The sequence below is a fragment of the Lycium ferocissimum genome, chromosome 6 (assembly GCF_029784015.1).
Source record: "Lycium ferocissimum isolate CSIRO_LF1 chromosome 6, AGI_CSIRO_Lferr_CH_V1, whole genome shotgun sequence".
NCBI classification, from domain to species: domain Eukaryota; kingdom Viridiplantae; phylum Streptophyta; class Magnoliopsida; order Solanales; family Solanaceae; genus Lycium; species Lycium ferocissimum.
Window position 1 is genome coordinate 66,404,549 of NC_081347.1, and position 16,585 is coordinate 66,421,133.

The following is a 16,585-nucleotide window of genomic DNA, read 5'->3' on the forward strand; positions in this document are numbered from 1 at the left end:
TTTTCCCCCAAAAACCAAAAAATTTTACCCCCCTTTTTTTAAAAAGGGGGGAAAACCCCCCCCTTTTTTTAATTAAAAACCCCGGTTTAATTTTTAAATTTTCCCGGGTTCCTTTTTCCTTTACCAAAAAATAAAATTTTTTAAATTTTTTTTTTAAAAAAAAAAAATTTTTTTTTTTTTTTTTTAAATTTTTTTTTTAAAAAAAAAAAAAAGGGGGCCCCAAAAAAAAGGGAAAAAAAATTTTAAAAATGATGGAATTTAAATTTGGTTTTTTTGGAAAGGGGGAATTTTTGGGAAAAAAAATTTTTTTGGAAAAAAAAAAAATTTTTTTTAAAAAAAAATTTTTTTCCCCGGTTTTTTTTTAAAAAAAATTTTTTTTTAAAAACCCCCGGAAAAGAAAAATTTTTTAAAAAAAAAATTTAAAAAAAACCCGGCCCCAAAATTTTAAAAAAAAAAAAAAAATTTCCCCCCAAAAAAATTTTTTAAAAAAAAAAAGAAAAAAACCCTTTTTAAAAAAAATTTAATTTTTTTTTAAAAAAAAATTTTTAAAAAAAAATTAAAAAAAAAAAAAAAAACGGGGGGAAAAACCCCCCAAAAACCCCGGGGGAAAAAAAAACCCCTTTTTTAAATCTCCTTAATACTTATTTGATTACTTATTTGATTGCTTTCATACAATTTGACACCTTTTTGCTCCATGTTTTTGTCCATTCAGCAGATTATTGACGAATTGTCTTCCTTTTAGGATTATCTTAGTTTCTTCCTAAAAATTTGAATTGAAAAAACAAAAAGAACTCAATGATAAGCATTATCCGGAATACACAGTAACTATATTACAATTATCTAGAAGATAAAAAATTTAAAGCTGCTACGGCGTATTAGGGTTAGTATGATGAATGACTACCAAAATGGTTCCTTATCAAAATTTCATTATACAAGCCATTGTACACATTTCCTCAACAAGAGATTCTTTTCTAATTCACATTCAGTAAAAGTAAAAATAGCTACCATTTCAAGCAGTTTATACATGTCTATATATAGATCATTACTAATCAAAGCACTCGCTACCATATAGACGTGACTCTTAATTTCATTTACTCAATCTTTGTAGAAATAAAATCAGTATTGATTTAGTTGTATGTTACTAAGAGAAAGGCTTCATGTAATAGGTTTTAATGTTCCCCCAATTCAAATGCTACCCGACGCTGTAATACCAGCTTGATGTGCTACAACAGGTAATTTCTTTCTTTTGCCTTCTGCAGCACCATCGTCCGTATAGATAAAATGTTGGGCCATTTTGATTTGTTTAACCCTCTTTGTTTTGTAATACGTTAACGATCATCAACTTCTATTTGCAAGGAGGATGTGTAGATATGTCCATTCGTCCTTCAAAATCATTCAAGGTGCAGTATATATCTTTTCAGTTGAGGAGTTGAAGTAGATGTTTTTTTTTTTTTTTTTTTGGCGTTGCAAATCCTATGAGTCGTGCTTATTTTAATGGTCAACTTACTTGTATTAGCCGCTGGCAACACCTAACAAGGATGAAGTATTTTCTTAAAAGTCGATGAAGGTGTTATTTGAGAAATAACTGGAAATCTTTTGATAGGAATGTCAATCTGCCTGTTATCACATGGTACAAGTCATTACGTTATCAAAACATAATATGGTTAACTTTTCTGTTCACAACTACTAATTTCCTGCTGGAATCAAATTCACCCTGAATTCAAATCCAGATTTAAGTGTCCTATTATAGTGGAAGTATCCTATTATAATGGAACCATACTTTCACAACAGTCAGTTATTTCAATTTACATTTAAACAGGGATAAGATTAAAAAAAAAAAAAAACTGATGTACAGATTTTTTTTACATTAACTTTTTAAACTTAAAAATAAATTTTAATTTTATGCAATTTGTGCGGTAGATGAAATCAGGGAGCCCTAGCCAGCAGGTGCTAGCAACACAATCAACAATTCAGGATTCGTTTACTAGGTGAATGAATGAAGGCAACTGATAAATGAAATTGCCGCTGCCAATTCCCTTTCTTTTAGATCCAGAATTAAAAGGTTAAAAGTGATAAAACCTTATACTATTTACTAAAGTTGTTTGGCTTTAAATTTCCTCTTATTTTAACTGCATATTTTGTGGATTCTGCCTTCCTGAAATTTCTTCTAGATGTGACCAGGTAAAGGCTCAGGACAACTTAATAAATCCTTTTCATTAGATGGTAGATTCTGTGCTGTCACTTCATTCTGTTTCTCAAGCTTACTCTTTGGAGACCCAAACTTAATTACCTGTATTCTTCTTACTTTAATTTTGTGTAGCTTTCAAGGAAGGACATGTAGCTACATCTAGAGGAAAGTTTGTTGATAGAATTGCATGTGAGAGCAGGATTCTTAATCCGCCTGCTTTGTTTACCATTAAACTATATCTGCGTGATTCGATGTTCCTTCTTTTTTGCTGATTAGAGTTGTTCCTTTGTTAGGCATGAGATGAATTATCTAGTGAAAACATCTTGCAGATCAACTTCTTACTGCACCCAATCAACTTTCAATCCAGCAATAAGATATTATTGTTGCTATCCCCTCAACTGAGCTCTTATCAAGTAAAAATTAGTGATGGTATGTTGAAAAATCAGAACATAAAACGTTTTCTTACAAGCTCCGGATCAGCATCCACGGAAGCCATGTGCACAAAATGAGAACCGGGGATACTGTGATCGACTGTGGAAGTCGGTTTGCTATGTGATGCTATCTAATTTTTATACAGCATGGTCAAATTGTTCAAGAAAGATTCACGAGCTAGCTTTCTGGAAAAAGAAGTGGGAGTTCATCCAGCCAATGAGCTTAAGGGATTTAGAGACTGCAGTAAATTTGCAGGGAAGCAAAAGAGAGACACGGCTACTTGGTCTGTGCCGTTTGTGCATAGCTTAGATATTGGTGAAACCTGAAAATTTCAATCTGTCCACCATGCATCCTTGGTAGCAGTTGAATTTAGTTTTTGATAAAACTATGCACCTTTGCTAGCAGTTGAATTTAGTTTTTGAGAATACTGAAACTGGTGTAGAGACACAAATGATTGTACTTTCATTAAGTGATATTTGATTATAATACTTATCTGTGATCTTAGATAACTATATGTGAACTTTTTGTGGACGGACATGTCTCCACACAGGGCTATATTACCTAATTTTACTTGCTGACGTTGGGCCGTTGAATGTGACCAATATTTATATGCTTTGTGAGTGTTAAGTGGGACAATATTATATGGTATATGTTCACAAGTTCAAAAGTGATTAGAAGTTCTAAATTTGATTTTGTCGAAATACAAAACTAAACACAAACATGAATGAATAGGAGGTGGAAAAAGGTCTAATGTAAACTATGCTTCTTTTTTGAACTATTGAGAAGAACGAAGGACAAAGAATAGAACTTGAAATCTGCATATCGATCATGTTCGCGTTTCGGAACTTTAGCTATTAAAATGCATATTGTTTACTCTTTCACACTTTTATGATCTATTTGGTTTTGTAATACTCAAGTTTGTATATTGTTACTCAATTATTTGGTATTATAAAGCAAATGTTGATAGAATACACCATAAGATATGTTGAAGATTAGTAAGGTATCATTTTGTATAAGTAAAGATCTTTGTTCATGAAATAAACTTTTAATCCTATATAATTAAGATTTAAAACTAAAAGGTTTCCTTTTTAGAAGTTAAACTACAAGTCTTCATTTTCCTGATAACAATTGGTCTTTCTTGTGAGATTTAAATAAAATGACTAATATTGTTCCCAAGAAATTTTAATGTGATAGTGAAAAGAGATTAAGATCAAGAGCAGTATTCATATCTTTCTATTCAACAATCTGGATGAACTTTTTCTCTTATCCTGATAAGTAATTTTATGGATTCATATAACTTTAAGTATAGATTAGGTCGATTTTACCGATTTGAAAACCAAGTTGCATAAAAAAACAAAGTATTTATAATTAAGTACGTATTTTCAACTAAATTAGTCCATACTTTGTTGGGTCAAGAAGCTTGATTAATTAATTGAATAATTAATTGGCCTCCAATTGATTAATTAGACAAGTTTTGGTTATGATTGACATGAAAAGGCTATAAGTTAAATTAAATTGTTAGCCGTTATTTTTAGCTCAATGTTCAGCCCAAATTTCACCCAACCCAAATCAAAAGACCCGGCCCAATCTCTCATTTTTAATTCCCAAAAAAACAATTTACGCAAAAAAAATCAACAACCAAACGAACCCTAAGTCAACAGCTAATCAACGTCGTTTTCTCCTTCGACCTCTATGCACGCGAAAGCCATTTTCGGCTAAACATACAGCATTTTTGGTAAAGCTTTTATGGTTTTTGTTTGTTTTCCTTAATCTCTGATTTTCAATTTCTTTTGAGGAAAATATTCGAATCTTTTCAAATTAAATTGAGCGAATTTCACTTTGTGAAGAAGTCCCACATCGTTCAATTGGAACCCAAAATCAATAGAACCCCCCATTTCTCATTTCAGAGACACCACAAAATGGGTTTTTACATCCGTAAGAGTAGAAACACTTAGAAACTCGGCTAAGCCTTAAGTTTCGCGGAAGTTAAATTTTTGAAGTCTTTCGATTCGTCGATTTTGGGTGAAAGGTTGTTCGTCGACTCTCGTCGCCCCCTCGGCAATTCTCTTCCTCACCTTAGTTTTATATTTTGTGTATTTCAAATGCTTTAGATTAGATTAATTTAGCTTTGATTTGGCATGCTAAGTTACTGATTTGGTAGGATAATATCCTTCAAATTATTTTTTCAGTTTTGCTCATTTAGTACGCTGTTCAATTCCCTGCTCTGCTTTTATTTGTTAAAAATTTGATCTTAATATAGCATGATTAAGCCCAACGAGTTTAGATATTGAGTTTCCTTTTAAATTTCAATATGTATGCTAAGCATGAGTTCTTGTATTCTGTTACATTTAAGCATAATGATTTTAAGAACACATCTGATTTTAATAGATTGTGATGTGAGTTGTATGGTGGCTGCTTATTTCCAGTTCAAACTCCTGTTCCTTTCGCTTTGACATTAAATTTGAGGCTAACAACTGCTTGAGGTTCTGGTTCAGATATTAAACACTTGGACTTCTTTGTGTTATTTAGTTTTAAGTATGGACTATCTTTACTAATCTTTGGCTCAAATTTACATCAATCGAAGAAGCTCTAATCTGATCTGATCAAATGCCTTTGGGTAAACTTAACCAGTTTTGTTTTCTCAATTTGAGGGTAGCTGGCATTACTATTTCCTCATTCTTACATGATTTGAAGCTAGTCCAGCAGATGTCTTTTTCCTTGAAAAGAGAATTGTGTTCTTTTTCTGTGCTTTGCTGAATGTGCAGACAAGTTGAATATTAGCTTTCCAATCTTTGTTTTAGTTCAAAATGAGTCTGGAACCATGCTTTACTTATTTATCTGTAAGTAGCTATCAAGTGCTAGTCTCAGTTTGTTTGCTTTGTTGTAACAGTAGCTTGTCTACATTTGTGTATGAGATCTATAGCTTATCAAAGTTTGTCAAATATATTTTGTCTTTTCTGAATTCATCTGAACAATCTGTTAGTTAATATAACCCGGTATGTCTAAAATGATTAAGAATGTTACAATCACCCCCATTTCTGTTTGCTCCCTCCGGTCCCTCCTTGGGTATTCAGAATGAATAAAAGATATTTAATGGTGATATAAATTAGTTTTGTTGAGGACTCTGTATGTTTTTTTTACTTAGTTATGAGGTTAGAAATAGGATTGAATAGGATCAAGAACCTGCCTTAAGCAAATGTAATGTCTTACTTCTTTATTGGACATCCAGGCCTTAGCTAAAACTGATGTATGTTGGTGTGTGTAAAGAACAATATGTTTTTCCTAAGTAAGTTAACAAATGACTTCAGTGGTAAATTAACATTCCATGAGGCGTATAATTTCACTTCATAACAATCCTAACTCCTAAACTGATTCAAGTTCCATGAGGTGTATAATTTCACTTCATAACAATCCTCACTTCAGAAAAAATGATTCAAGTTGCTTTCAAAAACAGTTTTGGGCCTTGGCCCACTTAAACTTAATGAAAATAAAAGAAATCTTACTTGGGCCTGAGTTTGAGGAAAGAATTTAAAGGGATATGATTGACCTTCAATGAAAGTAAAAAATAGATAAATCTCATGACTTAGTAAAAGAGGGATATTTTTATAAATATTGTGTAATTTTCATGGAATATTTGCAAAGGCCATAACTCGAACATTGTAAAACTTATAAGGATTAAATGGGACATAACATTTGGGATTGAATTAGTTGAACTCTACTTAGGAGAAACCTTGAGTGCGTTTTTGGTCCAGAAAGTGAAATGATCATTTATACCTTACATACATTTTCCAAAAAAGATTCAGCTTTCTTCAAAAAGGGGAATTTTTGCCAAAAGGAGTTATGATATTGACATGACAGTTATGCAAGAAAGAGGATATTTTTAGCAAATAATCACAATTAATCACACTTGGAAGCTCGAAGATCAATCGTATTCTACGGATCCTTAATTTAGGGTGCTTAAAACCTTCCCTGAGAGATCACCAGAACCCTTACCTCGAACTCTGGTTTAAAAGGAATTTTTCTTTGTTTGATAAAATCTTTTTAACTCGATTTTCTTAGTTTACCAATAAATTAGGAGGTGACTCTAAAAATATAAAATTCGAATAGAGTCCACAACCTCTTAGTAGCTTTTATACACCTGCGCAAAAGTGAACCGTAACAGTGAGTACTTTTGATCTCCGTCAAATAGGATGAGGTTCTTAATGTCTGAATGAGAGAGGGGTTTTGGTGAAGGGGTGAAGATGTAGGAGGAAAGGTTGAAAGGTGGGGTCTTGGAGGTGAAAAACAAATGTAATTTTGGAAGCAAAGTTGTCACGCCCCGAACCATGGCCTGGGCGAAACACGGCACTCGGTGCCTTACTGCATGTGACCGAGCGAATCACATGGCTTGCTGAATCATCATGAGGCATAACATGAGCGGAATATAACGTGAATGCATGATGTGCCTTTATAAAATGTAGTAAGTCATAATACTTAATAAAAATACTTGTTTAAACAAGAGTGCGGAAATAACATGAATGAGCCAAAATGGCTATACGACTCCGAATGTCTGACATCACATAACTGACTTGTCTAGTTTATGAAACCTCTATCATGAGTCTGACTGGAAAACATACTTACTGGGACAAGGCCCCCAGCATACCTTTAGATGCAAAACTAATTAAAGAATGACAATGTCTAAACCTCGAATGAGATGGGGCTCACCATAAGTTCGGGTACGTGCGGATCCTAACGAGCGCAGGCGTCGTCCCAGTAAATCCGTACCGCATCGTGAAATGCGAGCCCCGGCACATAAAAGGGACGTCGACATCAATGTAATGTGTATGTAAAGCAACCGAAAGAAATAACATGGGACATGGAATAACGTGATAAGAATCGAAATCGAAACTCCGGACATGAACATGAATACATGAGTATGAACATGGATACATATATAAATAACATACGTAAAACATGATAAGTAGGGAGAGCATTTCATAAACCGACCATGTGATATCACCACGTGGGTACGTGAAGTCTGGTACCTCGTCGGACCAGCAGAGCCCCCATACCTTGCCAAGGTATGAGGTGGTAACGTGCCTGATGGATCCATTCAGTGTAAAATTAATGTATCGTCCTAACTGGGCTGAGCGATCCTTGTCCTACGGTGGCTACGTAGTTTCAGGCTATCTGAGTCTTCTCGGTAATTTGTGCAACTCCCAAAAACATGAACATAATATACTTGGCTAAGAAGCCCATGATTTTCGTGAATTAACTTGTACTTGTCTTGTAATCATGATTTCACGAAATAACTTGTAAACATGATTTCATGAAATAACTTATAAACATGGTTTCATGAAATAACTTATAAACATGGTTTCATGAAATAACTTATAAACATGGTTTCATGAAATAACTTGTATTTAGCATGTATGTATCTTGAGTCATGGCATGAACATAGTTATAAAATATAATTGCATGAAAACTTGTAGACATGTAGGATATTCATGAAATAAGCATTTTTATTTAAAAACATGCATGCAAGAACACATGGAATACAAGATATGGGTTTTCATGGATTACAGACAGATTCTCAATAATCATAATGAGTATCAAGAACACAATGATAGAATAATAACAACTCAAACATAATATAGTCATAGACATGGACCTAGGGTTATCATGAGCATAGTATAGAATAGAAACCCTAGTTTTGTAAAGTTTCATACTTTATGGATTAGGGGGCGTGGGGAAGAACAATGATATTCCCACACGTAGATAATAACTCTACATACCTTAGTCGCTCCAAAACTTGAATTAAAGACTCGAGCTTTGAAGAGGATTTCCAAAATCTTGAATTCTTGAACCTTGAGATGAGTTTTCTTGAAAACCCTAGTTTTAGGAATGATGATTTCTTGTTTAGATTACAAGGATATGTATTAGAATTGACTTGGAATAATTAGAGTAGGCTTACATTGGTGTTCTTGATGATGGAAGAGGATAGGAGGTCGTTCTAGGGCTTGAAGGAATGAAAAATAATGATTTGAACTGATATGGACGAATATATAGTGTTCTGGAAAATTGAATTTTACGTCCAAAGAAAGTCTTGTCCGTATTTTGAAAGACGGGCCGTATTTTGAAATACGGTCCGTATTCCGTATGGACTACACTGCCTCTCTTCAGTAAAATGGTCATAACTCTTTACAGAGATGTCCGTTTGACCCCCATAATATACCGTTGAAAAGGTATTTCAAAGCTCTACAACTTTTATGGAGGAAGTTTTCTCAAATTCCAAATACATTTTGAAATACGGGCCATATTTTGAAATACGGTCCGTATTTAACAATGTAACATCCAAATGCCAAATTCCAGAATGCTCAGAAATCCTTGGTACCAGTTTACGTTTTGAAATACGGGCCGTATGTCTCTGAAATACAGTCCGTATTTAACAATGTAACATCCAAATGCCAAATTCGAGAATGCTCAGAAATCCTTGGTACCAGTTTACGACTTGAATTACGGCCCGTATACTGAAATACGGTCACTGTTCATGGGCGTAAAACCCCATCTTACAACTGAACAGGGAAATTTCAATTCTTACATCCTTTATCTGATTTTCTAAGTCTAGAATCATGGTCAAAGCTTAGGTTAAAGATACGAGGTGTTACAAAAGTGTTGTGTGGTTCTTGTGAAGATCAAGAGCATTGAAGCTTTTGAGGGGGAAAATATTTGATGACTTAGATTTTTCAGTTGCAATTTGAGGTTTTCAACTTAGTGGAATGGACTATATGTGGTCAATGAAGAGTTTTTAGCCAAAATTGTCCCATATCTGTTAAAGTAGTCTATTACAGTCCTTAAAATATAACTTTGAGTCTTTTTTGTCTCTTGAGTTTTGAAGTGAATTTTTTTTGTCTAACTAACAGGATGAACTTAAGAACTAACAGAGATGAACAAAAAACACGGAAAAAATCAATCGACAAAACCGATTGACTTTCGGAACAGCCGGAAAACTTTGAGCTTTTATTTTTTCCAGTTTTTTGGCACAAAAAGGAATTAGCTTGGTGGGTTTTATAAAAAAAAACATAAGATAATTTGAGATCAAAGCGATCGAGTTGGTCGGGTTTTACGTCAGTTCGAAAGTCGATCAATTTTTTTCGATCGACTTTTGCTATATTTTTTGATAGTCACTGTCTGTTTTTTGGCCCATTCCGTTAGTTGGACCAAAGATTCTTCACTTTAGTAAACTTAAGGGACTAAAGACGCTCAAGATTATATTTGCAAGACCATAATAGACCTACTCTCATAAATAAGGAATAATTTTGACTAAAAACCGTCTACGAATTTGGGGTTAAAGTCCTTCCAAATGGGGGGTTAACAAAAAGAAACTGGGGTTGAAGTGTTTAATTATTGTGGCAAGCTGTGAAGAGGAAAGATGGTAGAGCGACGACGTTTTGGAGAAGGTTATGGAACTTGCCATAGTGATAATGGAAAGGATGAGGTTCTTTATGTGTGATTGAGAAAGGGGTTTTTGTGGGATTTTGGTGAATTGGTGAAGACAATGGAGGAAAGGTTGAAAGGTGGAGTCTTGGAAGTGAAAAAATGTAATCTTGGAAGCAAAGTGTTGTGTGGTGGCTACGTTGATTCTTCTGAGAATCAAGAGCACTGAAGCTTCGAGGGTGAAGTTCAAATGACTCTGATTTTTCAGTTCTAGTTTGAGGTTTTGATTTTTTTAGTTCTAGTTGAGGTTTTCAGTTTGGTAGGAGAAAATTACGAAAATGGTCTCTTATCTTTAGAAGTAGGTTCAAAATAGTCTCTTAAGTATCAACCTACCAGTATTGGTCTTTTAAGTTTACCAAAAGTGAGCATTTTTTATCACCGTCAAATAGGATGAGGTTCTTGATGTCTGAATGAAGAGGGGTTTTGTGGGGTTTTTGGTGAAGGGTGAGTATGAAGGATAAAAGGTTGAAAGTTGGAGTCTTGGAAGTGAAAAAAGTATAATCTTGGTAGTAAAGGGCAGTGGTTCTTCTGAGAGCCCAGAGCATTAAAGTGACTTTTGAATTTTTTCAGTTTTAATTTGAGGGTTTCAGCTTAGTGGAACTGGACTATGGATGTGGGTGTCAATCCCCGAACCATAGCCTGTGCGTAACACGACACTCGGTACCTTGCTGCATGTGACTGAGGTAATCACATGGTTTGCTGAATCAACATGGGGCATGAACTGATGCGGAATATAATATAAACATGGATAGTCTGAATAACATAAGTAATCATACATACTAATAAAAATATTGTTTAAACATGATGTGGAAATAGTCTGAAAATATAATAAGTACTGGGCCAATGCTGGCTATACGACTCTGAACATTTGACATGGCATAACTGAACTAGTCTAGTCTATAAAACCTCTGACATGAGTCTGATTGCTAAACTGTTTACCGGGACAAGGCAAACCTTAATTGCATAACTGACATGAAATAAATAAAGATAACACCCCGAATGGAATGAGGCTCACCAATAGCTGCTACGGGCAAAGTCCTAACTAGCTGATCCGTCGTCCTGTAAATCTGCATTATGAAATGCAGGCCCCAAGCAATAGAATGGGTCGTCAGTACACTTGAATTGTACTGGTATGTAAAATAACTGAATTAAATAAACATGGCACATGGAATAATAGAACTGAAACTGTATCTGTATCTGTAAGCTGAACATGAACATGAGTATCTTCTGACATGAATATATAAACCTGTTAAGTGGGAGAGCCTTAGTATAACCGACATATAATCACCTCATGAGCACGAGCTGTTTGATCTCTGACCGATCAACTAAGCCATCTCTTACCTTGTTGGGGTACGAGACATGAACATGACATGAATGGATCTAATAACCCGCAATGGGTAAACATGAAAGAATCGTCCTAAATGGGCAGAGTGACCTTTATCCTACGTTAGCATACGTAGTTTCAAGCTGTCTGAACCTTCTCAGTAATCTGTGCAACTCCCAATTCGTGAGTGTATTATAACAGGAAGATCGATATATAGTATAACTTGTATGAAAAAATGGAAGCATGTAGAAATTCATGAAAATAAGCATAATAGTTCATATCTTGTATTTAAGAACCCATGGAATGTAAGACATGGGTATTCATGGATTACGGACGGATTCTCAACAACCAAAATGGAACATCAAGAATACAATGACAAATTAGTAATACAAACATGGTATAACATGATACTTGTAACTCAAGGTTATCATGAATTTATAATAGAAATCATAGGTTTATGGAACTTCGTGTTTTCATGGATGAACGTGGCGTGAGGAAGAATAATGATGTTCCCACACGTAGATAGAAACCCTACATACCTTAATCGCTTCAAAACTTGTAACAATGGTCTGAACTTGGAGAAGAAATCCAAAAGCTTGAACCTTAACTCTTTGAGATGAGTTTTTTGAAAACCCTAGGTTAGAAACAATGAATTTCTATTTAGAATTCATGGATATATGTTAGAATTCACTTGGAATGTTTGGAATAGGCCTGCCTTGATGAATTTCAAAGGTGGGAGGAGAGAACATTTGTGCTAGGGCTTGAGAGTATGAAAAACTGAATAAAAGACTGAGCCGACAAATTTATAGTGTTCTGCTGTCGGGACAAATTAAGGTCCCTTTTTACGGTCTGTATAATATTTACGATCGTAAAAAGTGTCCGTAAATTGGTAACATTGCTTCAGTATTTCCTGTCCATATTTACGACTTGAAGTACGGTCCGTAATTATTATGCGGTCTCAAATACGGCCCGTACTTAGAAGTACGATCAGTATAATTTGAAAGTATTTTACTTGGCAATTTTCAGTAGCTCAAGATTTTCCATGCACAGATACGGACCACAAGTACAGTCCGTATTAATTTTACGGAGGGAAGTATGGACCGTAAAAGTTATACGGTCCGTATAAATTGGGCGTAAAATTGGAACTTCACTGAACTGAAACGGATTTAATTCTAACACTCCCTGCCTGGTTTCCTAAGTCCTAAGTCATGAACATAGCTTGGTTTAAAGGTACGAGGTGTTATCATGGGTTTGAAATTGTTATTATTAGATTTAAAGCTGAGGTTTCTTAATACCAATTAATTTGTCCATAAATGAAAATTTAGGGGGTTTTCTCCCGTGATTTCTCACTGGATATCACATTTAAACTCCAACTAATTTGAATCTGCACCGCGTAATTGGTTTACCACTAAAAAGTGATTTTAGGATTCTCAATTAAATTTGTTATGAAATAGGGTTAAAGACAAGAGAATTATATCCAATTACAAACTCTTTTAATAGCTCTGGTTAGAGTCTGGTGACTATAAATGATGCTGATGACAAGAGAAAATGGATCGTTGGAAGAAAAAATAAAATATACGTAAAAGACTCAAGGATGGATTGTGTGTCTAGTGCGAAGCATTTTGACTTACCTATTCCGAACTCTAATATCTCCCTCGAGGTGCAACTTGAACCTATTCATCCGCAGGGTGTGTGTCCCCACATGGCACCTTCGCATGAACCTATTCATCCACAGGGTGTGTGTCTCCACATGGCACCTTCGCATGACTCAACCTATCTGCTCGAATTTTCCCCTATACAGTTAGGTCTTTTTCAGTTTGGGATGTCGATGCGAGAGAGGAAAGTGAGATTAGGATAAGTTAATTTGGATTGGTGCAACTACTTTGTGTAGGTAAGGCTATTATTTTCAAAGGGTCAGTTATTATACTGTGTATTAATGTACACTAAATATTTACATCAAATTAAATTAAATAGTTAATTAGGATGAAAAATCAAAGTAGAACGTGAAAAACTTATGACCTTTTACTCATAGAATGAGAAAATTTTACAAGCAATACATAGCGAATGTCGTTGAATATATAGCCATCACTTGACCGACCATAACATTAATCATAAGGATACTTGACTAAATTGTCCTTATTTTTTCTTAAATAAATAATTAAGGATTATATATGCTTTTTGAAATAGAAACTAGTGTAGTGCTACTTCAACAAAAGCTTTGCCTTTCCTTTTGGTTCATAAGTTGGCCTTTTCTTATTTCATGGGATTGCCAACATTTTCTTTTTGGTTCATAATTTAGCTTAGCTAGGTGAATAGTCTCAACAATATTGGTTCATAATTTATATAATTGAGGTGAATACTATTTGTTTTGCAATAAGAAAACCATAGATCTCGGTGTGCTCTACTAACATCTTATTCCTTCAAAAAAGAAAAGACAAAAACAAAACAAAACAAAAGCATTTGATTCTTAATTAAAGTAAATATATGCCTTTATTAACTTTAAATAAAGCACCCAAATATAAGACACTTTAACATTTATTCCTTACTATAGAAAGAAGGCTTGTATTTGGTTCATAATTTATATAATTGAGGGTAGACTGTTCATGATGCTTTAGTTTTGTACGTGGAACACCAAAAAGAAATCAAAATGGAAAACAAAAAAAAGGTGAATACTATTTGTTTTGGAATAAGAAAACCATAGATCTCGATGTGCTCTACTAACATCTTATTCCTTCAAAAAAGAAAAGACAAAAACAAAACAAAACAAAAGCATTTGATTCTTAATTAAAGTAAATATATGCCTTTATTAACTTTAAATAAAGCACCCAAATATAAGACACTTTAACATTTATTCCTTAATATAGAAAGAAGGCTTGTATATTCCTTCATAATAATCCTTTAAGAGTGCTGCATCCCTCATGAAACCATTGTCCAACATCTCAGCAGCAACAGCTCCTTATCCTAATACTGGTACGAAATGTATTAATTCTTCTATATCAGTAATATCATTTTATTACTCTTCATTAAGATTAAATATTGTAAGCCTCTTGTAGTTAGCAATGAGCCTGTTATTTTCTTCTTCTTTTTTTCTGATTTGTGTAGACCATCTTTTAAGCACTCACTTGTGATAAAGCGCTCTTATATCTATAGGAAGGGTGTGCTTCGATGTTAGGATATTCATCCACCATGATGGAACACTTGTCCACATATTACTCCTCCATTTCAAAATAAGTGTCGTTTTAGCAAATAAAATTAGTCCTAAAATAAGTGCCGCTTTAGAAATTCAAAACAAAAATAGTAATTTTTTTCCAACTATACCTTTATGTTAAAAAATTACTTCTTCTTAATAATGCTCAATTCTGAAGAAACATCTACTACATAAATTGGGGTAACTAAACTATACCTTGTTGTTTTTCTTAATGGTGGTGAAATGAGCTAAAGCAACACTTACTTGAAACGGAGGGAGTATGATTTAATGTAAACTGACAATATAATGGCTTTTAATATATTAGTATAATCTATCACAGGATAGCATGTTCATTATTCATTAATGTCCGATTTAATATGCACCGATAGTGCAAAGAATTTTACATCTTCAATATTAATATAACATGTTATAGCAGGTAAATTACCATTCGTTTTAAATTCCCAATAAATGCTTATCGGATAGATTTACCTGTCGTTACCTTTTAAGTGACTTGATAGTGTAAAATTATCTTATATTGTCAGTGGATAATACTTAAACTCATTAGTGTTTTATCATACAAATTTACTTGTAGTAACCTTATAATTACTTACTTGATTATGTAAATACTTTTATAATGTGTGTGCATAGAACTAAACTCCATAGAACTAAACTCAACTAACTTATGTTGCCTGTTCAATGAGGAAAGTATAAGGAAATGACCTCACAATCTGGCGGAATGATGGACATCACAACTTCAGGACTAAAAGCTACATCAAGAAGGCGTCAAATACCAAAGGTTCCATTAGTCATGAGAATTGACAATCAAAAAAGTGATGACTATGATCCTAAAGTAGTTTCATTGGGACCTTACCACCATGGAAAACCAGAACTCAATTTTGTTGAAGATTTCAAGCCCAAGGCTCTACAAATGTTCATTCATGGAAGTAACAAAGACCAAGATTTCTTCCTTGAAAAAATTCTAGGGGAGATTGATGATTTTAGAAGTTGTTACCTCGAAGAATTCGCTAATAAGTATGATGACTCTGAATTTGCCAGAATGATGCTCCTCGACGCGTGTTTCATACTAAATGATATCGAGATTTCAACAAATTCGACACCAAATTCCGCCTCTAAACAAATCGATACCATTAAGCACCTTGGCATCGCAATTTATTTGATCACTAGACGTGACCTATATTTGCTCGAAAATCAGGTATGAATGGTAGAGACATATAGGCTCAAGGATGATCAATTGAACCCCTTTTATAGATCAAACTACTAAAAATGCGCAAATTTCCAATGAATATTTCCAAGTGGAGGTCCATCCGAAACTTTTCCGGCTGACTTTCCGTTGGAAATATCATATTTACATTTTTATACATATATACTAAATCTTCACCTTTCAGGTACCTTTTCACGTTCTCAAGCTCTTGGTTAAGTTGAGATACAGTGGTGAGCAATGTAGTGCATTTGAAGAGAATCTGAAAAGCTATTGTTCTCAAATGTTCTTCGGTAAGCAAGAGGACAACATGCAAGAAAATTCGATGGAGACAGAACCCCCTCACCTTCTTGAATTTTTTCGAAGGGTACTTGTTCATGGTAGCTACGATGAAGCTAATGTCAAACAATCACGATGTTTTGATTTCATCTTCGATCGTTGGAGAAAAAATCATTTACTACACAAATCGGCATTGGGCACAAATGTGTTCCGCTCAGTCATGGATTTGAAATCAAAAGGGATTCACTTTAGGCCTAGTGGAATTGATTCTTTTAAAGGTGTGAGATTTACGTCTCACTATTACTATGCAAATCTCAAACTCCCATGTTGGTATGTTTCAACATACACTAAAGTATTTTTCATGAACATGATAGCTTATGAATTGTGCCCAAATGGTCCTATTGATAGAGCTGTTGTGTCATACATAAATTTCATGAAATCTCTTGTGATTTCACCAAATGATGTGAAAGAATTGAGACA

At 34.1% G+C, this 16,585-nt stretch overlaps 1 protein-coding gene and 1 pseudogene across 1 annotated transcript; both read left to right on the plus strand.

Annotated features, from left to right (window-relative positions):
* Nucleotides 1-16,585, plus strand: part of LOC132060117 (probable methyltransferase PMT7) — a 109,810-nt pseudogene that overhangs the window by 78,402 nt on the left and 14,823 nt on the right.
* On the plus strand, nucleotides 14,296-16,579 carry LOC132060116 (UPF0481 protein At3g47200-like). The gene is made up of 2 exons (XM_059453016.1): nucleotides 14,296-14,390; nucleotides 15,309-16,579. The coding sequence occupies exons 1-2, from the start codon at nucleotides 14,339-14,341 to the stop codon at nucleotides 15,824-15,826; spliced, it is 570 nt and encodes a 189-aa protein (XP_059308999.1). The 5' UTR covers nucleotides 14,296-14,338; the 3' UTR covers nucleotides 15,827-16,579.

Bases quoted from the DNA above. Each gene is read 5' to 3' on its own strand.
- LOC132060116 (XM_059453016.1), top strand. From the start codon at position 14,339: ATGAAACCATTGTCCAACATCTCAGCAGCAACAGCTCCTTATCCTAAT. The intron at 14,391-15,308 runs GTACGAAATGTA...CTGTTCAATGAG, and splicing joins AGCTCCTTATCCTAATACTG to GAAAGTATAAGGAAATGACC.